The sequence below is a fragment of the Perca fluviatilis genome, chromosome 14 (assembly GCF_010015445.1).
Source record: "Perca fluviatilis chromosome 14, GENO_Pfluv_1.0, whole genome shotgun sequence".
Lineage (NCBI taxonomy): Eukaryota > Metazoa > Chordata > Actinopteri > Perciformes > Percidae > Perca > Perca fluviatilis.
Window position 1 is genome coordinate 36,841,973 of NC_053125.1, and position 23,961 is coordinate 36,865,933.

Genomic DNA, 23,961 nt, shown 5'->3' on the forward strand with positions numbered 1-23,961 from the left:
AATTAAGTACGTACATGTGAGCAAGACAAAGGAATCTTGACCTAAATGTGAATTCCAAAGCCTGTTTCACCAAACTCCTACAGGTCGCCACTTGGAAACAGGTCGCATGGGGAATCTACCTTCAACACGAGGAGAACAAGGCAGACTGGTGGCGAGACAAAGAACTACAACACATTAGCGTCACACCTGTGACAAAGGTGCATTTTTCCCATTGGCTGTCGTTCCTTTGAATGCACCACCCCGCCACTAAGAGGCGGAGAAAGGATAAAAGCTTTCGGCGATCGTCTTTCAATGCTCTTCACGGTGATGCATTTACCGACAGAAGACGCAGCTGTTCGGACTAACTAGCCAGTCTCACCTCGCTGGTCGAGATTGAGCTGGGACATTTAATATCTTTCTGATATAAAAGGGATCCGAGGGGATACTGACCCAGTATCTCCTCACATCTGCAGCAGGTTTAATCAGCCCAGATTCAAGGAAAAGAGGACACCGTTCCCGTTTTCTTGCTGTCGACTAGGACCGCGTGTCGTCCACTGCTCTGGACGAAACCGATCGTTAACCTCTGGCGAGAGATTAACTGACAAACAACCACAGTAAGAGGCTTTACACAGTTCTGGGCAGACATTAGAACTAGTGTGTTTGGTTTGTTTATTAATGAGCAAAGGGTTCACTACCACTTGTTGCCATTAATGTGATCTGATTTTAATCATGTACTGGTCCATATGTGATTATTAATCTGTTTCTGTGTATGTATCATTGATCACGATACTGTTGATATGTTGTGTTGAGTAGCTGGGAAAAACTGTAATTGCTACCTGCTAACTCCTCCTTTCACAGAGTTTAGTTACTGTCCGCGAGATAATCGCGGAAAATCAGCTGTTAGCCACTGGAGTGGTTATAGTGACCGTTTCCCTCAGTACGATAAAAGTCTCAGTCTGTCCTAACTGCACGTTTGGTCCAGACCTGAGTGGCTGAGGGGGGCTGGTCATTATAAATAACTAAGATCAGTGTGACTCTTTCTTTACCCTTTCTTGTTTTACTAACTACACACACACAGACAGACACAAGCTAGTCACGTAGCTCCCGAGCTAACGCTGCTAGCTTAACCACGTGGAGTCGGCATAGCGTGTGTACAGAGCACACATGGCCTAGCATACAAGCTACGGGCTAAGTGTGCGCGTTGCCTAGCAACCCCCTCTGCCTCTTCAACCCCTCCTTGTGCACCCAGCACCACTACCGCCCTCTTGAGGCTAAATAGTTTTGTGCAGCTCACAGGAGTAGCCATTTTGGTAGTCTTTGTGTTAGAACTACATTTCGTCACTCATAAAAACACACACACACACACACACACACACACACACACACACACACACACACACTACAGGTTTTGTTTTTTCTTTTGGTTGTGATATTGTAAAAGGTATATACGTTTATTAGTGAAGGATTATTGATTGGCTAATGATAATTGTGATGTTAATAAATTCTATTATACTTAAATAGCAGTTGCCTGTGATTATTTGTGTTGTATTTGTGTGATTAATTGTTGTAATAATTGCTGGTTGAACACAGGTCCGTGCTCGAATTCACCCCTTCCCTTGTTTCCTTTTAAAGGATTACCACACAGGGCTCGACATTAAGGCTTGTCCGCTTGTCCAGGACAAGTGGATTTTCTGTAGGGCAAGTGGAAGAGAAATTTACTTGTCCCACTGGACAAGTTAAAACTCAAACAAACTAAAATGCCATGTTAGTTCACGTCATGTGACACTCATTACGTCTATGTTACTGATTTGAAACGATAATTTCTTTCCCCCGCAATCCCGGTCAGCAGACCGCTAACGTTAGACCCAGCCCTCTAACGTTAGACCCAGCCCTCTAACGTTAGACCCAGCCCTCTAACGTTAGACCCAGCCCTCTAACGTTAGACCCAGCCCTCTAACGTTAGACCCAGCCCCCATGTTCAGCTCGTTCTCTGTAAGCAATGCAGCATGAAAGCACGGTGAACCTGCCGGTGTTAGTTAGCTAACGTTAGCTTGCTAACTCCGCCTTAACGTTACCTCCTCGCCACATCGTTGACAGAAAAGGAGAGACTCGGTGCCTTAACGACCGTTATCTACCGGACCGAATTGCAACGCGGTGCCACTGAAATGCCTGCGCTTCTCTCGGATGCTCCGAAAACGGACGTTAGGGGCAACCTAAACATCGCCGCATGTTACGCTAGTTAACACTACACTCAACAGCAAGTAACGTTAGCCTAGCGTTAGCTAGCAGCTGGACTAGCTAAACAGTTAAAATGCTGACAGCTAAACGGTGTAAAAGTGTTCGTATTTCACTGGAGAGGAACATATGACAGTGTGCCGCTGCTGTTGTCGGGAAAAACACAGATGTTGCGTTCACTTGAAATTCGCGCCACCGCGTCGTGGCTGCATTCAAAGTTGTTGTAAAATACCCTTTTCCTATCCAGTGGTTGTTTTTGTCGTTTAACAGGAACTTACTGGTGAAATAAGTTATTGTTGTTACATTTTTAATAAATCATTTAATTTTGCCTTAGCAATAAACAAGCCGTAGTCACCACTACCTCTGGTCAAAATATTGACTTAGTATCTCAGAATATAAACTAAGAATCTCAATATATTAATTTATCTCAAAATATTGACTTAGTATCTCAATATTGACTTAATATCTCACTATATTGTTCAGTATCTCAATATATTGATTTATCTCAAAATATTGACTTAGTATCTCAATATATTGACTTAGTAACTCTGAATATTGACAAAGAATCTCAAACCTAAAAAACATTTAAAATATTGACTTACAATCTCAATATAGTGACTCAATATCTCAAAGTATCGACTTAGTATCTCAATATATTGACTAAGTAACTTAGAATATTGACTAGGAATCTGAAAGTAATGACAAACTTTAAAATATTGACTTAGAATCTCAATATATTAACTTCTGCACACCGGCGTGCAACATATTACTTTGTATTATGGAGTCTGGAGATCCTTTTTTCTTGTTGAATGGGAAATCTATTGTTGGGGCACGTTTGTTTCTACAGTTTCAACAGAATTGTATTAATGCTGATAGTGTTTGGATGCTTTCAACGGTTTGTTCAAATTCTGCATTAGCAAAACACAATTTTTTTTATGAAATGATGAATCTTTACCCGGACAAGTGACTTTTATGCATGGACAAGTGAAACGTAAATGTACTTGTCCGAAGGACAAGTGCCTCAAAAAGTTAATGTCAAGCCCTGCCACAGAAATGAGACTGTTGCACAGTTTGATTATTGGTCCCTGACTTGCACGGTGCTACCATGTTTTGATTGTTTGTCGATTTGATAAAGTTATTAATAACCATATTCATAACTATTAATATTGATTGAACATCTTTCATAATTTGCCAATGATTAAATCATTACCCGACAAATTCCAACAACATCCTGATTATTTACATGGAGTCTGGTGGAGATATGCTGGCTCTATACACGCTAAAAGTCCTGATTATTTACATGGAGTCTGGTGGAGATATGCTGGCTCTATACACGCTAAAAGTCCTGATTATTAACATGGAGTCTGGTGGAGATATGCTGGCTCTATACACGCTAAAAGTCCTGATTATTTACATGGAGTCTGGTGGAGATATGCTGGCTCTATACACGCTAAAAGTCCTGATTATTTACATGGAGTCTGGTGGAGATATGCTGGCTCTATACACGCTAAAAGTCCTGATTATTTACATGGAGTCTGGTGGAGATATGCTGGCTCTATAACGCTAAAAGTCCTGATTATTTACATGGAGTCTGGTGGAGATATGCTGGCTCTATACCGTTAAAAGTCCTGATTATTTACATGGAGTCTGGTGGAGATATGCTGGCCGCTATATACCGCTAAAAGTCCTGATTATTAACATGGAGTCTGGTGGAGATATGCTGGCTCTATACACGCTAAAAGTCCTGATTATTTACATGGAGTCTGGTGGAGATATGCTGGCTCTATACACGCTAAAAGTCCTGATTATTTACATGGAGTCTGGTGGAGATATGCTGGCTCTATACACGCTAAATGTCCTGATTATTTACATGGAGTCTGGTGGAGATATGCTGGCTCTATACATGCTAAATGTCCTGATTATTTACATGGAGTCTGGTGGAGATATGCTGGCTCTATACACACTAAAAGTCCTGATTATTTACATGGAGTCTGGTGGAGATATGCTGGCTCTATACACACTAAAAGTCCTGATTATTTACATGGAGTCTGGTGGGTTTGGTGATGCTGATTTCGGGGTTGTTACTCTTTAAATAAAAAGGTCCATCTCTGTAGGGATCCATCCCATAATGTTGGGACACTTAGAATAATAATCAGTCTGTCAGCAGCAACAACACAACTTTTAGTAACGTAAACGTTACCTTTTAATTAGGAGTTTAAACACAGACACAACAGGAAGAATAAATCCACCAAATCAAGTCTCTAATAATCAGCATGTGGCCTCGTTTTATTTCATTGATAAATATTCAGATGAATAAATCAGTGGTTTGCTTTTGAATGTCTGTGTGTGTCTGTGTATGTGTGTGTCTCTGTGATGTCAGAGGACGTATGACATCATCAGTGTCTTTACTTTCAGTCTGAACAAACAAACTCAAACTCAGCTATCAGGGCATGAGGAGGAGGCAGGAGGGAACAGCTTGGCTCTGAAACATGTTCACTACGAGGCAGTGTGAAGGCGCTGGAGGTGTTTTTTAAGGCTACCACTCTCAGAAAACATTTTCCCACATTGATCACACCAGTACGGCTTCTCTCCAGTGTGAATGCGCTGGTGAGATTTAAGAGTATTACTCTGAGCAAAAGCTGCCCCACATTGATCACAGCTGTAAGGCTTCTCTCCAGTGTGGATGTGCTGGTGAGTTTTAAGGCCACCACTATGAGAAAAGGTTTTCCCACATTGTTCACACCTGTAGGGCTTCTCTCCGGTGTGAACACGGCGGTGGCTTTCAGCATGTTGTAGAGTTTTGAACGATTTCTCACACAGACCACAGCTGTACGACTTCTCTCCAGTGTGTATGCGCTGGTGACTTTTAAGGTTGCTACTCTGAGAAAACCTTTTCCCACATTGATCACAGCGGTATGGCTTCTCTCCAGTGTGGATGCGCTGGTGACTTTTAAGGTTGCTACTCTGAGAAAACGTTTTCCCACATTGATCACAGCTGCAAGGCTTGTCTCCAGTGTGAATTCTCTGATGAATCTTTAAATATGCAGATGTTTTGAAGGATTTGTCACAGTGTTGACAGTGGTGACGTTTGGGTCCCTTTCTTCCTCTCCGTTTCTATAGCAACAGACAAACAGGAAGAAAAAAAAAAAAAAAAAAAAAAAAAAAAAAAAAAAAAAAAAAAAAAAAAAAAAAAAAAAAAGAGAGAGAGAGAGAGAGAGAGAGAGAGCTCTCACAATTTTAATTCTTCATACAATTATTCATGACAAAATGAAGGTATATATGTGCCAGTTGAAGACATGTTAACAATGTTCACAAACTGCTCCAAACAGCTCTATTGTAGTCCAGCCTTTACTACAGAGACAAATGTGGGTCATTTTGTAACACATATAATAATGCTCGCCAAGCTTCTAGTGTGGCACACCTTCATACTCTGCTTCTGACTGGCTAGTAGTCCTTACCTAGGTACTGTCAGGGCACGCCCTCATACTCTGCTTCTGACTGGCTAGTAGTCCTTACCTAGGTACTGTCAGGGCACGCCCTCATACTCTGCTTCTGACTGGCTAGTAGTCCTTACCTAGGTACTGTCAGGGCACACCCTCATACTCTGCTTCTGACTGGCTAGTAGTCCTTACCTAGGTACTGTCAGGGCGGCCCTCATACTCTGCTTCTGACTGGCTAGTAGTCCTTACCTAGGTACTGTCAGGCGCGCCCTCATACTCTGCTTCTGACTGGCTATTCTCTTTTTCGTAGTCCTTACCTAGGTACTGTCAGGGCGCCCTCATACTCTGCTTCTGACTGGCTAGTAGTCCTTACCATAGGTACTGTCAGGGCACGCCCTCATACTCTCTGCTTCTGACTGGCTAGTAGTCCTTACCTAGGTACTGTCAGGGCACGCCCTCATACTCTGCTTCTGACTGGCTAGTAGTCCTTACCTAGGTACTGTCAGGGCACGCCCTCATACTCTGCTTCTGACTGGCTAGTAGTCCTTACCTAGGTACTGTCAGGGCACGCCCTCATACTCTGCTTCTGACTGGCTAGTAGTCCTTACCTAGGTACTGTCAGGGCACGCCCTCATACTCTGCTTCTGACTTGCAGAATCAACAGAGCCTTGACTCTCTTCCTGGTTTCTTTAGAGTGGTTGTTGTGTCCTGAACACTGACCTGAACATGGTTGGTATCAGAGTCCCAGTCTGCTGCTGGTCTTCTGGGGACCTCATTGGTATCAGAGTCCGAGTCTGCTGCTGGTCTTCTGGGGAGCTTGATGGTATCAGAGTCCCATTCCCAGTCCCAGCTCTGGTTGTCGTCCTCCATTTCTCTCTTGTCCTGAAATCCAGCAATGGTCACAATGTTAAAATAATAACAGGACTTAACTGAACAGCAATATGTACCTGTTGTATTTTAATGCAGGCTAATAATAATAATAATAATAATAAGGTTAGGGATGCACTGAACCCAGATATTTGGGGTTTGGCTGAATCCTGAATCCACTGGTTAAGATTGTGCTGACTCCTCCTCCCATCCTCAGTCCATGAACCCAGTAAACACATGAATGAAGTAAACAGGGACTGTCCTTCCTTTGCTGTACCTGAAGTTGCTGCATTCTGACTGCTGTCTGGAGATTCCTTCATTCAAAACTCATATTCTTTCACGTTTCATACCAGATGTTGTAACAGCGGCCATGTTGTGTATAGTTTAGGGTCCTCGTCACCACCAGACCAATCAGCATTGAACAGATTGAACATGGAGCTGGACTTGAATGGCCTTCTTTTGACTGTAAGTACTGCCAAACAACAACTTGTTCTGCTCACCAGTTCCATTTTTTCCCACCTACGTAAAGACCTTACCATAATCAACAGCAGCATCATTACGTCGACGAGCGTAGGGTTCGGTTCAGTGGGAAGAAAATTCTAGGGTTCGGCAGAAACCCAACCCCGTCAAAAAGCCCAATATTCATCCGAATCAGGATTCGGGGCATCCCTGAATAAGTAACAAACCCTATGGAGCGTACCACGGGGCCACTATGTGACAAACCCTATGGAGCGTACCACGGGGCCACTATGTGACAAACCCTATGGAGCGTACCACGGGGCCACTATGTGACAAACCCTATGGAGCGTACCACGGGGCCACTATGTGACAAACCCTATGGAGCGTACCACGGGGCCACTATGTGACAAACCCTATGGAGGTAACCACGGGGCCACTATGTGACAAACCCTATGGAGCGTACCACGGGGCCACTGTGTGACAAACCCTATGGAGCGTACCACGGGTAAGTGATGCTTTTGAAAGGAAAGTAATGTTAACTAAGTCATTTTAAATAACATTACCGATGTACCCTAGCCTGAATTAATAATAGAGCTATAGCTAACAATATATAAGATTCAAAGCTAACAACATTAGAGCAAACTAAAATGTACTTCACACCATAATAAAACGAAAAATAAAATTACTCTTGGCATGTTTATCACACATTCCATCATAAAACTCCACATTGTGGAACATTAACCAAGCATACAGTGCCTTGCGAAAGTATTCGGCCCCCTTGAACTTTTCGACCTTTTGTCACATTTCAGGCCTCAAACATAAAGATATAAAACTGTAATTTTTTGTGAAGAATCAACAACAAGTGGGTCCCAATTATGAAGTGGAACGAAATTTATTGGATATTTAAAACCTTTTAAACAAATAAAAAACTGAAATATTGAGCGCGAAAATTATTCAGCCCCTTAAGTTAATACTTTGTAGCGCCACCTTTTTTCGCGTACGATACAGCGTAAGTGGCTTGGGGTATGTCTCTATCAGTTTTGCACATCGAGAGACTGACATTTTTGCCCATTCCTCCTTGCAAAACAGCTCGAGCTCAGTGAGGTTGGATGGAGACGTTTGTGAACAGCAGTTTTCAGTTCTTTCCACAGATTCTCGATTGGATTCAGGTCTGGACTTTGACTTGGCCATTCTAACACCTGGATATGTTTATTTGTGAACCATTCCATTGTAGATTTTGCTTTATGTTTTGGATCATTGTCTTGTTGGAAGACAAATCTCCGTCCCAGTCTCAGGTCTTTTGCAGACTCCATCAGGTTTTCTTCCAGAATGGTCCTGTATTTGGCTCCATCCATCTTCCCATCAATTTTAACCATCTTCCCTGTCCCTGCTGAAGAAAAGCAGGCCCAAACCATGATGCTGCCACCACCATGTTTGACAGTGGGGATGGTGTGTTCAGGGTGATGAGCTGTGTTGCTTTTACACCAAACATAACGTTTTGCATTGTTGCCAAAAAGTTCGATTTTGGTTTCATCTGACCACAGCACCTTCTTCCACATTGTTTGGTGGGTTCCCAGGTGGCTTTTGGCAAACTAAACGACACTTTTTATGGATATCTTTAAGAAATGGCTTTCTTCTTGCCACTCTTCCATAAAGGCCAGATTTGTGCAGTATACGACTGATTGTTGTCCTATGGACAGAGTCTCCCACCTCAGCTGTAGGTCTCTGCAGTTCATCCAGAGTGATCATGGGCCTCTTGGCTGCATCTCTGATCAGTCTTCTCATTGTATGAGCTGAAAGTTTAGAGGGATGGCCGGGTCTTCGTAGATTTGTAGTGGTCCGATACTCCTTCCATTTCAATATTATCGCTTGCACAGTGCTCCTTGGGATGTTTAAAGCTTGGGAAATCTTTTTGTATCCAAATCCGGCTTTAAACTTCTCCACAACAGTATCTCGGACCTGCCTGGTGTGTTCCTTGTTCTTCATGATGCTCTCTGCGCTTTACACGGACCTCTGAGACTATCACAGAGCAGGTGCATTTATACGGAGACTTGATTACACACAGCTGGATTCTATTTATCATCATTAGTCATTTAGGTCAACATTGGATCATTCAAAGATCCTCACTGAACTTCTGGAGAGAGTTTGCTGCACTGAAAGTAAAGGGGCTGAATAATTTTGCACGCCCACTTTTCCAGTTTTTTATTTGTTAAAAAAGTTTGAAATAGCCAATAAATTTCGTTCCACTTCATAATTGGGACCCACTTGTTGTTGATTCTTCACAAAAAATTACAGTTTTATATCTTTATGTTTGAGGCCTGAAATGTGGCAAAAGGTCGAAACGTTCAAGGGGGCCGAATACTTTCGCAAGGCACTGTATGTACGTTAACGTTCTGAGTGGTTGTTGTGTCCTGAACACTGACCTGAACATCCTTGGTATCAGAGTCCCAGTCTGCTGCTGGTCTCCTGGGGACCTGGTTGCTCTGCTGCTCCTGGTTCTGGTTGTCCTCCTCCATTCCTCTCAGATCTCCACTGGGGCTGCTGGACTCGCTCTGGATTCTGTTCAGAACAAATCAAAGCATGCAGAGATATTCAGGAGCTGCTGTCTCCTCTTGTTCTCCTCACATCCATACACAACAACAATAGAAGCGGTTAGGATGAATATCAAAGACTTGACAAAGTCCCTTGAGTCTTCTTCAAAGCTAGTTTACTTGCAGCAAGGAATCTATTACATGCACCTCATGAGATGGAGTGGCGATCACTCAGAGCAGCTGATTATTAAAAGCAGGTTACACCCATGGTTACATAAAACACAAAGGCAGCAAATATATTCTTATATCGGTTCGTCTTGCTCTTCTCCATCATACGCTTCGCCCTCAGACATCACTCAGTCCTTTATCTGGTATGCACAGACTAGGGCTGCACGATATGAGGAAAATATCTAACTGATTATTTTGACTGATATTGCGATTGCGATATGATTCACGATATTGGAGGGAATGATTGCTTTTGTATAATTATACTCATTTTTAGTGAAAAATATTAAAATGATTTTAAATAATAATTATAGTGTGATTGTTGCGAGGATCTTTACATACAAGGATGTTTTCTGTAGTCTTTAGGATAGGATTTGTAGGATAAGATTTGTAGGCCGGGACGTCTCCACAGTACCTCAATACTTCATTCCGAATGGTTAGACATATTTTGCCTTTAACAAATATTGCACCCCCTCTGCGATTTGGATATTGCACTAGTCCATATTGTGATTTCGATAAAAATGTGATTGAAATGTGCAGCCCTAGCACGGATATAGTAAAATAGTAAAAACACACACGCATCATTTTTCTAACAAAAGTCTCTTTTTTTGTCATGTAACTGCTTTTACTCAAACGGCCTGGACCCGGACTATTTGTCTGAAATTTTAATTTTGCGGGAGCACAACTGGTCATTGCATTCTTCAAATCAGCGACTTTTAGAAGTGCCAAGGTCTAGGGTAAACGTACCCATTAAGCCCACCAAAATCTGAGTTCAGTTATTTTTCCTTCATACGGACAAGGTTTATTAACATAATCATTTGTTAAAATGTAAGATTAATTTCTCATTTGAAAATAAATTTATTTATTTGTGTATGTTTTATCATGTAAAATAAAGATATTTTATGAATAAAGTCAAAAGTCTGGCATGGGCTTAATTGGTACAGTGGCACCATTTAAGCCCACGTGTTCAAAATAAGCCCACAACAAAAATGATTGACAAAATAGAAGTAATTATTATTTTACAGTTAGTGAAAACACCAAATATTTATTCAATAATATGTCTTACATTAACTAAAAAAAACCATTTCATTTTGTTTGGCTTGCTTTAGCCAATTTGTCACTTGAACCAATAACGACCATCATCAAACCACAAACATGACTTGAAGAGCAGCTTGTGAAAAAAGATAAGACTACAATTATTATTCTGATAAGCTACATTCATAGGTTTTATTTTTCAATATTGATAATATAACAATTTTTAAAGTAGTAAAAACACTGACACTGAGTCATTAACCTGTCTTATGTTAACATTTACTTAAGAATTTAAAAAAAAGTTTGTTGGCATGCTTTTGCCAACTTATCATCACCTACATTTTAACATCAGGTATCAAACATGACTTGCAAAACAGCTCATAAAGTACAGCATCTTGATTTCTTGGTGGTTTGCCAGGTGAAAAGGGTCAGCACCCTGCCGGTTAGCCCGGCAAAGGATGAACCTCCGACATGCCTTGATGATTTTAGATGCTATAATTCTTCCTTTTTGTCATTTTTCTCACTGTAAACAAATGATTATGCAAATTAGGTTACAAAACAATACTTCTGGCCAGTGTGTGATTTGTGATGTACTCTTGTTAATGATGTCAGTAAGGTAAAAGAACATCAAAGTCACAGGATTACAGTAAAAATGACAAAATTACAAATCTTTACATCAAAAATTCCTATCAAACTCATCATTTCAGGAATTTCCTATTGAAACACATGAGATGGGCTTAAATGGAACATACTGGGCTTAAATGGTTCAACAGTGACTACCGGGGAAATACAGATGATATGTTAACACCAAAATGAAATAAATTTATAAAGATATGGCTGGAGCCTAAATATGCTGTAAACTTATCATAGTTGTCCCTCTGTTGCCAAACTTTCAGAATCATCAAGGTATTTTCATTCAAAGTTGGCTTGCGCTACCTGCATTTTAGCTCACTGTACCATTTAAGCCCACCTTGGGAAAAAAAGGCATTTAAAAAAATATTTAGCCCACCCAAATTTGTAGATCGATGTAAAATGAATCAGAAAACATTAAGTGTACATACTAAAAAAAAAGTTGCAAGAGGGCATGGTGTCTGGGCTTAATGGGTACGTTTACCCTAGATATAAACGGTGGGGTGATCAGGCTTTTGCAGTTGCTGCCCCGAGTCTCTGGAACAAGTTACCCCCTGATATTTGCGCTATTACAGATGAAGCTCTTTTTATCTCCAAACTTAAAATGTACCTGTTTATTCTGACCTTTAATACGTAGCAGTGGTGGGACAAGTTCATTCTTCTGTTTCTTTGTAACCTTTTCTGATTTTACCGTTTTCTTTTTTCATTCTTTCTATTGTATGATATGTGTCTTTACTCTTGGTTTCTGATGTTAAGCACTTTGGATACCTGCTAGTTGCTGTAAAGTGCTATAGAAATACATTTTTATTGATTGATTGATTTACTATAAAGCGGCAAAATCAGGCAAATCGTCATTAGCAGTGTAGAATATTAAAAATCTAGTTAAGACTTACAAGCAGTAGTCTCAGGAATATATTGTGCAGTAGTCTCAGGAGTAGGTACATTGTTCAGTAGTCTCAGAAGTATAATGTGCAGTTGCATGCATTCATTGAGGAAGTGGTTAAAAGTACTCTGGGCGAGGTACAAGTAAGTAATGGCCAGGATGTACTTTATTTTCTTTATTCATTGAAGCCTCTGTGTTTATGTGGAATTGGTACTGCAAATGTATTTTCTTTTGTCACGGTTCATGTGTGCAACAAACATTACACTTTGTGAGGAAAGAATTGTGGCAGGGAATCGTGATATCAATTCTAAGCTAAAAAATCATGATTCATATATTTCACTGAATCATGCAGGACTTGTACAGTTGGCTAGAAAAAAAGGAAATGTGTATAAGAAAAGGAGGCTGTGCAACCCTGGCATGACTTGTCTATCCCTAGAGACCAGGGCCCGTATCCCTAAAGAATTTTTGTGCAAAAAGTGGCTCCTAGCGGCCAAATTCTAAGAAAATTCTCAGAGGCATGACGTTTTCTTAGAATTTCCCCTAAAAGCGACACGAAAATCCCAGTTAATATAAAAGCTATTCCTCAAGAGTCCTAGCGCTTAAAAGGGCTCCTAAGGCGAGATCGGCTAAGAGCAGGGAAGAGGACTTTTAGTGGCTTAGGAGTTCCCCTAAGCAGCTGCACAAAATGGCCAACAGAGGAGGCAGGAGAGATGTCCTGCAAACACTGGATGACAGGGAATTATTGAGACGCTACAGATTGGATCGTGCAGGAATCATGTTTGTGGTGGATCTCCTTAGAGATGCAATTACTTCACCAACTCGACGCCACAACGCTATTACACCGGAGAAGAAAGTAATCACAGACATTGATAAAAGCTGAGCCGCGTTACCCTCGTTAAGACCACACTGAGTTGTAACGTTGCAATTTCTACTTCATTAAGGACAGCCCCTTGAGATAGGCCATCTTGTTTTCAATGGGGTCCATATGGGAGTGAAAGTACAAAATATGCCAGCTAGGATATTAATATGAGCAAATAAGACACAAATCATTATTTGAACAGGGTGTAATGAGCTTAAGTTTTCACATATTTTAGATTCTAATGTTAGGCTATAACCGCAACAGCTTACTATTCATTTTCCAGATATTTTCTTGAATGTGAAATATTATTTACAATTACAGTCTGCATAAGATTAGAGTGTATAATTATGTTTATTGATTTGAGGGTACATCCTTTGCTCATTATCACCATCATCAAACTTTTAGGATCAACCAATCACGGCTTTTGAAATGATGACTCATACCTAGCAACGGGGTCAACCACACCTCCTCACTAAGATAGGATTTTCCATCCATTCCTTGCTCAGAGTTCACTGAAAATGTTCTGGAATCACTTCTAAGCTAAAACTCCTGGCAAAGAATTTTTAGGTTAAGTTAGGAGCTCTCTGAGAGGATTCTCAGAATCTTAAGGGATACGGGCCCTGATCTGTGTTGTACAACTCTTATAAAAGATATGGTTACCTGTACCTATCGTCTCTGATTCATTGTTGTGTAGGGTGAATGTAAATCCATGCAAAAAAAAAAACGCAGGAATTATAAAATAGGAGTCAGATTTGATGCAGTAACATAACATGACTCCTAGAAGCCAACATACCATGACTCCTAGAAGCCAACCTACCATGACTCCTAGAAGCTAACATACCGTGAATCCTAGAAGCTAACATACCATGACTCCTATAAGCTAACATGACTGCTAGAAGCCAACATACCATGACTCCTAGAAGCCAACCTACCATGACTCCTAGAAGCTAACGTACCGTGAATCCCAGAAGCTAACATACCATGACTCCTAGAAGCTAACATGACTCCTAGAAGCTAACATACCATGACTCCTAGAAGCCAACATACCATGACTCCTAGAAGCTAACATACCATGACTCCTAGAAGCTAACATACCGTGACTCCTAGAAGCTAACATACCATGACTCCTAGAAGCTAACATGACTCCTAGAAGCTAACATACCATGACTCCTAGAAGCTAACATACCATGACTCCTAGAAGCCAACATACCATGACTCCTAGAAGCCAACCTACCATGACTCCTAGAAGCTAACATACCGTGACTCCTAGAAGCTAACATACCATGACTCCTAGAAGCTAACATGACTCCTAGAAGCTAACATACCATGACTCCTAGAAGCTAACATGACTCCTTGAAGCTAACATGACTCCTAGAAGGTAACATACCATGACTCCTAGAAGCTACCATGACTCCTAGAAGCTAACATACCATGACTCCTAGATAACTCTGAAAGGAGCCACTTAAAGTGATGGTTGGGAGTAATTTAACTTTTTAAATTTAATTTTTTGATTCAGGGGGTCTATGATGTCCTTCCAAGTTCATCCAACCTGTGCATATGGGGAAAAATAGAGACACCTGCATGTCCCCTTTGTTCCAAAATAGGAACATTAGAATACATCCTGAGCAGGTGCTCCAAGGCGCTGGTTGAGGGCCGGTATCGATGGAGGCATGACCAGGTCCTTAAATCCATCGCTGAGGCAATCAGCAAGGGGATCAAGGACAGCCGATACACCCAAGCTACAGCCAATGCCATTCACTTCATCAGGGAAGGACAAAAGCCAGGGAAGACACAGAGGTTTGCTCTCCACGGCCCGAGACTGGGCGATGACAGTCAACCTGGAAAGGCAGCTGAAAATCCCAACACACATCGCCCAGTCCAAATTGAGACCTGACATCATCTTGGTCTCTGAGGCCACAAAACAACTAATCCTGTTAGAGCTGAAAGTGCCCTGGGAGGACAGGATGGAGGAGGCACAAGAGAGAAAGAGGGAGAAAAATCAAGAACTGGTGGAGAATTGTCGGAGGAATGGATGGAGGACCAGGTGTACGCCAGTAGAGGTGGGCAGTAGGGGGTTTGCCAGTCACTCCCTGAGCAAGGCATACGGCATGCTGGGCATAACAGGTGCTAGCCGAAGAAGAGCTATAGGCAACAACATGGAGGCAGTAGAAAAAGCATCCAGATGGCTCTGGTTAAAGAGGGGAGAGCAGTGGGGGCAGAAGAATGCCACTTGGACACAGGCCGGGGTCTGATCAGCCTTGGTCGGGTCGCCAGGACTAGGGTGTCTGTTGCAAGACCCGAAATACCCATTGACTCTTGGAAACCACACTGATGATGTGTCCAAGGTTGTGCATCAGAAGATGTTTTTGTAACTTTCACCCTACGGTCCTTTGCACCATGACCTCGAGCCAAACAACCCCCCAGAAGCTTTTTTCACTTGGGTCTAACATTGGGAGAGTTAGCGTTATAAGCTAAATAGCTTAGTGCAGGTGCTAACTGTACGTACACACACTCCTAGAAGCTAACCTACCATGACTCCTAGAAGCTAACATGACATGACTACTAGAAACTAACATACCATGACTCCTAGAAGCTAACATGACATGACTCCTAGAAGCTAACATGACATGACTCCTAGAAGCTAACATGACATGACTCCTAGAAGCTAACATGATAGGACTCCTAGAAGCTAACATGATAGGACTCCTAGAAGCTAACATGACATGACTCCTAGAAGCTAACATACCATGACTCCTAGACGCTAACATAACATGACTCCTAGAAGGTAACATACCATGACTCCTAGAAGCTAACATGACTACTAGAAGCTAACATGACATGACTCCTAGAAGCTAGCGTTATGAGCTAAATAGCTTAGTGCAGGCGCTAACTGTACGTACACACCACCGCCGACTTGAGCTGCAAAGAAGCTCTAGCCGCCCTGTCAAGGACGCTTGTCAAAAAAAGTACGGGGAAGCTGTTTGACGCTTTGGCCGCTCTGATGTAGCAGCATTCTTCGATCATGTTCAACACACGATTGAAGAAAAAGCTCAAGCAGCTGCTGCAAGGCCAGTACGCTGACATTAGAAACCTTTTATAAAATTACATATAATGACAGAATTTGTATCAAACAAACAATACAAATTCTGCGGCAGCGGTGTCTGTTAGCAGTTAGCTCGCTAGCCGCTGAACCGCAGCAGAATGCAGGCAGAGCGAGCAGCCGCTAGCTGTTGAGCTGTGCAGGACTTCACCGTGAGCGGCCTGTTTAGAGACCATGTGACCGGCAGGTAACGTTAACTGGTTGTTATACCATGGTACCACAATTAATCAAATTTTAATCACAAATCACGAATTTGGCTTCCCACGATCAAATTTGCGTGATCGAGCGATATTTAAAATGCATCATAGAACGCTCATTATCAAAGTTTTTGCAAAGCCACTCTAGCGCTCCATAAACCACTCTCTGATCACGTGCTTCCGTGAGCCAATCAGAGTTTTTCCCTGCACCGCGCAGCTTAGTTTCTAGATGTAGACCGTCACAAAGGACAGAGGAGTAACGGGAGGAAAATTCCACAACAGGTAGCAGTCGGTCATCATAAGCCGGTCACGTTTACCAGTTTACCAGTTTACCAGTAAACGCAACATTATGTCCCGTATGTTTTGTTTTTCAGACAACAGCAGTGACTATAGTGCCAGTTTGTGTCTGTTAGCTCATAGCTTTAGCAGCACACTGTTTTGACGTCCCGTTGTTGGAAATACATTCACACTACACCCATTAGCTGTCAGCTTTTTAGCTGTGTTTAATCCAGTTACTACTGTGGCTAACAGTAGGCTAACGTTACCTGCTGTGTAACATGTTATTAGGGTTTACTAGCGTGACATGCAATGTTTATGTTGCCTCTAACTTGGGTTTCAGAGCATCAGAGCGCAACGCAGTCATGTAAGTAGCAGTGTAATGAGCCAATGAAATCCGCGTTGCTATTTCGTCAGGTAGGGTAAACGTACCCATTAAGCCCAGGCACCATTTAAGCCCACTTGCAACTTTGAAGTAAATAAAAAAAAAAGAGGGGGCTGTCTTATGCTACTCATTTTATCCAATCTAACAAGTTCTTAGTTACACATCAGTTTTTGTTGAGAACCAATCACATTTGTCAATGCTGAGATATGCCAGCCTACATCAGTGCAGTCTCAAGGAAGCTCACATAAAGTCGCCTCAAAACTTTGGTGTTTTGGGACCCCTCAGAAGGAAACTATTTTCAACAATTTACATCCACTAACTTGGTAAGTACATTCATATTATGTAAATTGAGAGATTAATGATTTGATTGCTGTGTATTATCAAGTAGTTTTTTGCCAATTTGTACTATTTGATTTCATTTGGAAAGATGGGTTTTGCTAGTTAGCGTAGCGAGCTAATCACTAGGTCAAAATATAGCCATACTGATAGATACACTGCCGAAGGATTAAAAATGTTAAGTATGTACACTAAATGTTTTCGGATTCATTTTACATCGATCTACAAATTAAGACTCAATAAATGGTTTGGGTGGGCTAAATATTTTTTTAAATGCCTTTTTTTTCCAAGGTGGGCTTAAATGGTACAGTGAGCTAAAATGCAGGTAGCGCAAGCCAACTTTGAATGAAAATACCTTGATAATTTCGTGTTAACATCATCTTTATTTCCCTGGTAGTCACTGTAGAACCATTTAAGCCCATCTCATGTGTTTCAATAGGAAATTCCTGAAATGATGAGTTTGATAGGAATTTTTGATGTAAAGATTTGTAATTGTCATTTTTATTGTAATCCTGTGACTTTGATGTTCTTTTACCTTACTGACATCATTAACAAGGGTACATCACAAATCACTGTATGTAACCTCATTTGCATAATCATTTGTTTACAGTGAGAAAAATGACAAAAAGGAAGAATTACAGCATCTAAAATCATCAAGGCATGTCGGAGGTTCATCCTTTGCCGGGCTAACCGGCAGGGTGCTGACCCTTTTCACCTGGCAAACCACCAAGAAATCAAGATGCTGTACTTTATGAGCTGTTTTGCAAGTCATGTTTGATACCTGATGTTAAAATGTAGGTGATAAGTTGGCAAAAGCATGCCAACAAACTTTTTTTTTTAATTCTTAAGTAAATGTTAACATAAGACAGGTTAATGACTCAGTGTCAGTGTTTTTACTACTTTAAAAATTGTTATATTATCAATATTGAAAAATAAAACCTATGAATGTAGCTTATCAGAATAATAATTGTAGTCTTATCTTTTTTCACAAGCTGCTCTTCAAGTCACGTTTGTGGTTTGATGATGGTCGTTATTGGTTCAAGTGACAAATTGGCTAAAGCAAGCCAAACATAAAATGAAATGGTTTTTTTGGATACTTGTTAATGTAAGACATATTATTGAATAAATATTTGGTGTTTTCACTAACTGTAAAATAATAATTACTTATACATGGGTATCAATGACGTCACCTTTTTGTTGTGGCCGCCATCTTTAGGACCGAGCGCCACCAACCGTCGATTCCAGGCTTAATTTTACTGTCTATGATGCCAGGGAAAATGGCAAACGTTAACGCCAAAGAAACGGGTTCTGCTAACGTTACTCAGACGAAAATCGCTCATCTCTGATAAATAAAAGCAACGCTATTACAATAAAATTGATATTTGGGGTTTTGATCCGTATTTACTTCCGAATCAACTACTGACCCCGCTGAAATCTGTCGTTAGCTTGCCAAACATGTCTTTTGGCGACATTTACATCTACCTCGTCCACAATCCTTCTCCTTACACCCGGGAGTCCCTTAAAAAGGGGAACACCGGGCAATTTTTCCGTTAATCTTGATTGCTATATGTATAGGAGTACTGTCGATAGCAAAACAAACGGTGCTAGCAACACGGAGCTGATGCAGCTAATGCATTTAGCATGAGCTCCCACTCAGCTAAAACGGCAGGGGGCATAGCTAAGATAAAGAGTGCCTTTGTGCCTCTTAACAGACACAAAATGCCATTAAAATGTCTGTTCAACATGAACAGGGACCTTACATGACAACAAGAAGCATTTAGCAACTTAGCCATTGTTTAAATTCACCTACCCTGTTAGCTGCTAGCTGCCGTCTGGGATGAGTGAGTGTGTTCAGCCAGGCTCCGGTAATAATCATCACGCAGCAGTTCCATGTGTATTTGTAGCATATATATATATATATATATATATATATATATATATATATATCCATTTTGTGTGCTGTCGTTGGTGAATATGAGTCTCTGCAGTGGCGAATTGTGTGGTAGTTTCCTTAGCCAGGCTAGCAGCCCGGACCGGCATCCTTCAACTTCCTCCCCGCATTCCTCGCCTGCTGAGCCCGATAACAATCCTACAAGCGCCCGCTGGTCTGGTGGAGGTCTTCCAGAAGACCGTTCAAGCCTTCACGGCGAACATTTTTATTTTATTTCACCCTCACAAATAGGTAATTGAGCACTGTAGTGGTTATGACCATAACTAAAAACTCAAAAGCCTCTTCGATGTGTTCAATATCTGTATTCTCCATAGTTACGTTACTCTAAGCTTCTTCCCTTGTGAACACCTCCGATCGTCACTTTTCACACACTACGCTCCTCCAACCTGCAGTGTGCTATTTACCCTTTTTCACGCTACAGCTGAATTCACAAGGGAACTTCAGTGCGAGACTACAGCTAGCAGTCTAAAACACTATTTTACTGTACAGGGCATAAACATAATTTGGTCCGTTTCCATGTAGTTACGTAGCTAGCTAACGTCAGTTAAGGAGTGTCTGAAGTGTTCTGTGGGAGTCCACTGATCCCTTTTAATGGCAGCTAACCATTTATGTCTCCTTTCAGTATTTTTAGGAATATTATAAAACGTATATCCCGATTTTTTTTGACTTGCTGTTATCACAGCCCACGGCACAGCAGATAGAAGGCATATTTTACCTGTTTACTTCCGGTCCCTGGGTGGTCCTAAAGATGGCGCCGTCTTTAATGTGTGACATCACGGGATACCCGTGTATATTTTGTCAATCATTTTTGTTGTGGGCTTATTTGGAACACATGTGGTCTTAAAATGGTGCCACTGTACCAATTAAGCCCATGCCAGACTTTTGACTTTATTCATAAAATATCTTTATTTTATATGATAAAGCATACACAAATAAATTAATTTATTTTCAAATGAGAGATTAATCTTACATTTTAACAAATTATTATGTTAATAAACTATGTCAGTATGTAGGAAAAATAACTGAACTCAGATTTTGGTGGGCTTAATGGGTACGTTTACCCTAGATACCTTACGGCAAACGTGCATGTATGGAAAGCGGTCGCACAACAGCTGAAATGGCATTACTCCTTCACAGTATCCTTCAATAAAAGGAGGAATGTAGCACAAAATGGATGTAAAAGCAGTTATAATTGGCCTATGTGACAATAAAATTTGTTTTGGTTAAATCAACAAATAATCGTGATAATTAATCGTGATCTCAATATTGATCAAGATAATCGTGATTATCATTTTGGCCATAATCGTGCAGCCCTAGTGTGTACATACAGTAATGGATCCACGTTTGTATCTCGTATATGACCCCACTAATAATGCCCGAAATGATACCAAACTTCTAGGGGTGTGACGAGACGTGACGCATCACGAGACTGGGTTCACGAGATCGAGACGAGTTGAGATTGTAATACTATTTTACAGAAAACTTCAATGAAGAAATAAAACTTGGGAAATAGTCCTTTATTCAATATAGGGGTGTGACGAGACGCTTACTACACGAGACGAGACACATCACGGGATCGGGTTCACGAGAACGAGATGAGATTTCTCGTCGAGGTGAAAAGTTGTCTCGTGAGGCGATGTGATGTCAGCGTGATGGAGCGTGGAATTACTATTGAAGATCCCCCTGCCACTTTTAAATCATTTGTGTGGCAACATTTGGGTTTTCAGCGGAAATAATAGGCGAAGAGTGACAGACAAGACGAACACAATATGTAAACGTAAGAAAAAATGCCGTATACCGCGGCTAACACGAGCACTATGCAGAAACACTCACAGCACCACCACAGCTCTCTACTAACTACTGCACCCGCGACTTAGGGTGCAGTAGTTAGTAGTACGGCATTCTTTTCTTACAATATTGTGTTCGTCTTGTCTGTCACTCTTTCGCCGTTTATTATTTCCGCAGGAAGTTCTCGTTGTACGAGATCTCGTCACACCCCTACAAACCTCTACACTAGTACAAATAGGTTATTATGTACTCCTAAAACAATGAATTGGAAAGTTTGGAAGTACACCAGAAGTTTATTTAAATAACACTTGCCTGCTGGCTTCTGCTCTCTGTTGTTGTTTCTGCGGGTGGGGGGGGGTTTTTTTTACACAGTAAGTGCTGTAGTATAACTAGCAGGAGGTCATAATTGAGGTAAGTTTGGAGAAATTACCTTATTTAAAAAGGTGCAATATGCAATACTGACAGCTAGTGTTTCCACAGCATTCACAACAATGTTGCTAGACGCTAGTCTCACATAGCCAGACATTACTCCACAGCACAGCGGAGTAGCTAACGTTAGATGCTAGTCTCACATAGCCAGACATTACTCCACAGCACAGCGGAGTAGCTAACGGTAGATGCTAGTCTCACATAGCCAGACATTACTTCACAGCACAGCAGAGTAGCTAACGTTAGATGTAAGTCTCACATAGCCAGACATTACTTCACAGCACAGCGGAACCGTTAACGCAGCTCTACATAGCCAGACATTACTCCACAGCACAGCGGAGTAGCTAACGGTAGATGCTAGTCTCACATAGCCAGACATTACTTCACAGCACAGCAGAGTAGCTAACGTTAGATGTAAGTCTCACATAGCCAGACATTACTTCACAGCACAGAAGAGTAGCTAACGTTAGATGTAAGTCTCACATAGCCAGACATTACTTCACAGCACAGCGGAGTAGCTAACGTTAGATGCTAGTCTCACATAGCCAGACATTACTTCACAGCAAAGAAGAGTAGCTATCGTTAGATGCTAGTCTCACATAGCCAGGCATTACTCACACGCAGCCGAGCTATCGTTAGATGTGTCACATAGCCAGACATTACTTCACAGCAAAGTAGAGTAGCTAACGTTAGATGTAAGTCTCACATAGCCAGGCATTACTCCACAGCACAGGAGAGTAGCTAACGGTAGATGCTAGTCTCACATAGCCAGATTACTCCACAGCACAGCGGAGTAGCTAACGTTAGATGCTAGTTCATATAACCATTACTTCACAGCACAGCAGAGTAGCTAACAGTAGATGCTAGTCTCACATAGCCAGACATTACTTCACAGCACAGCGGAGTAGCTAACGTTAGATGCTAGTCTCACATAGCCAGACATTACTTCACAGCACAGAAGAGTAGCTAACGTTAGATGCTAGTCTCACATAGCCAGACATTACTCCACAGCACAGCGGAGTAGCTAACGTTAGATGCTAGTCTCACATAGCCAGACATTACTTCACAGCACAGCGGAGTAGCTATCGTTAGATGTAAGTCTCACATAGCCAGACATTACTTCACAGCAAAGAAGAGTAGCTAACGTTAGATGTAAGTCTCACATAGCCAGGCATTACCCACAGCGCGGGACGACAATGACATACCCAGCCGGGGTCGGTAGATGAGTCTACATAGCCAGACATTACTCCACAGCACAGGGGTAGCTAACGTAGATGCTAGTCTCAAGCCAAATACTCACAGCACAGAAGAGTAGCTAACGTTAGATGCTAGTCTCACATAGCCAGACATTACTCCACAGCACAGCGGAGTAGCTAACGTTAGATGCTAGTCTCACATAGCCAGACATTACTTCACAGCACAGCGGAGTAGCTAACGGTAGATGCCGACTATATTGACAGTCATAAAAGCCGGTGCTCACGTGGAGCTCTGTAACCTAACTGACATCTATCTAACTATCTAACAGACAGACACATTTTTTCAGCTTAGATTTACAGTAGGAAACGCTAAAAACACAACAACATCACCGGGGATCTAAGCTGTCTCCATCTTTCAAATACATCTCCAATATTTACCAGGGGTTTATTACATCTCTGGTCACGCAACTGTTAGAAACATGCTGGGTTTTTTTTTAGGTCGGGAAGAATCTATCTCCGTTGATCCTGTTCGTTTGTTTGCAGCTTTCATGGCTGTACTACCGTTACAGCTGTAGCGCGCTGGGTTTACCTGTTTCCAGGTATATCTGGCAACCTGGCCTGGCTGTTAAACCGGGCCGTTGAAACCAACACACACAGATCAAAACATAAACATAAATTCTGTCACGGAACGTAAATTTCTAAAAGAAAAAATACTGACATTAGCATTGTTGTCAGAAAAGATAGTATTTCAGCTTAACATGTTTCCTTAATATCTGATGAGGCACTGATGCCATTTTTTTATTTATTACAGTACATATATTACATATTGGACCTTTAATCATTAAATAAATAAATATTTACTGAAAAAGTTGGATCGGTGCATAGTCCTCGGGTCAAATTTGTCAAATTTAAAAAATCTTTCTATATATAAAAAACATCAAAAACATCGCCAAAGGTGACAAAAACTTCTTAAAGGGGTGATAGAATGATTATATAGAGTATTTCACACTGTTCCTTATGGTCTCCTAATGGGGTATGTAACATTGGTTGGGCTGAAAATGGCCTGGTTGATATTTTATTGGCCCTTATGCATCCCTGTGTTTCGGCTCTATTTGTAACAAGAGCTTTTCTTCCAAATATGGTATGCTCGTGAATATTTAGAT

The 23,961-nt window shown here is 41.4% G+C and overlaps 1 protein-coding gene across 1 annotated transcript; it reads right to left on the bottom strand.

Moving 5' to 3' along the window:
• Nucleotides 1–4,469: 4,469 nt before the first annotated feature.
• LOC120572832 (zinc finger protein 239-like) lies at nucleotides 4,470–21,511 on the bottom strand. Its single transcript, XM_039822307.1, has 4 exons — nucleotides 21,486–21,511; nucleotides 9,404–9,539; nucleotides 6,375–6,536; nucleotides 4,470–5,328 (listed from the first exon to the last, which is right to left on the bottom strand). Exons 2-4 carry the CDS (start codon nucleotides 9,494–9,496, stop codon nucleotides 4,711–4,713), a joined length of 873 nt encoding a protein of 290 aa, XP_039678241.1. The 5' UTR covers nucleotides 9,497–9,539; nucleotides 21,486–21,511; the 3' UTR covers nucleotides 4,470–4,710.
• Between the last annotated feature and the right edge of the window lie 2,450 nt (nucleotides 21,512–23,961).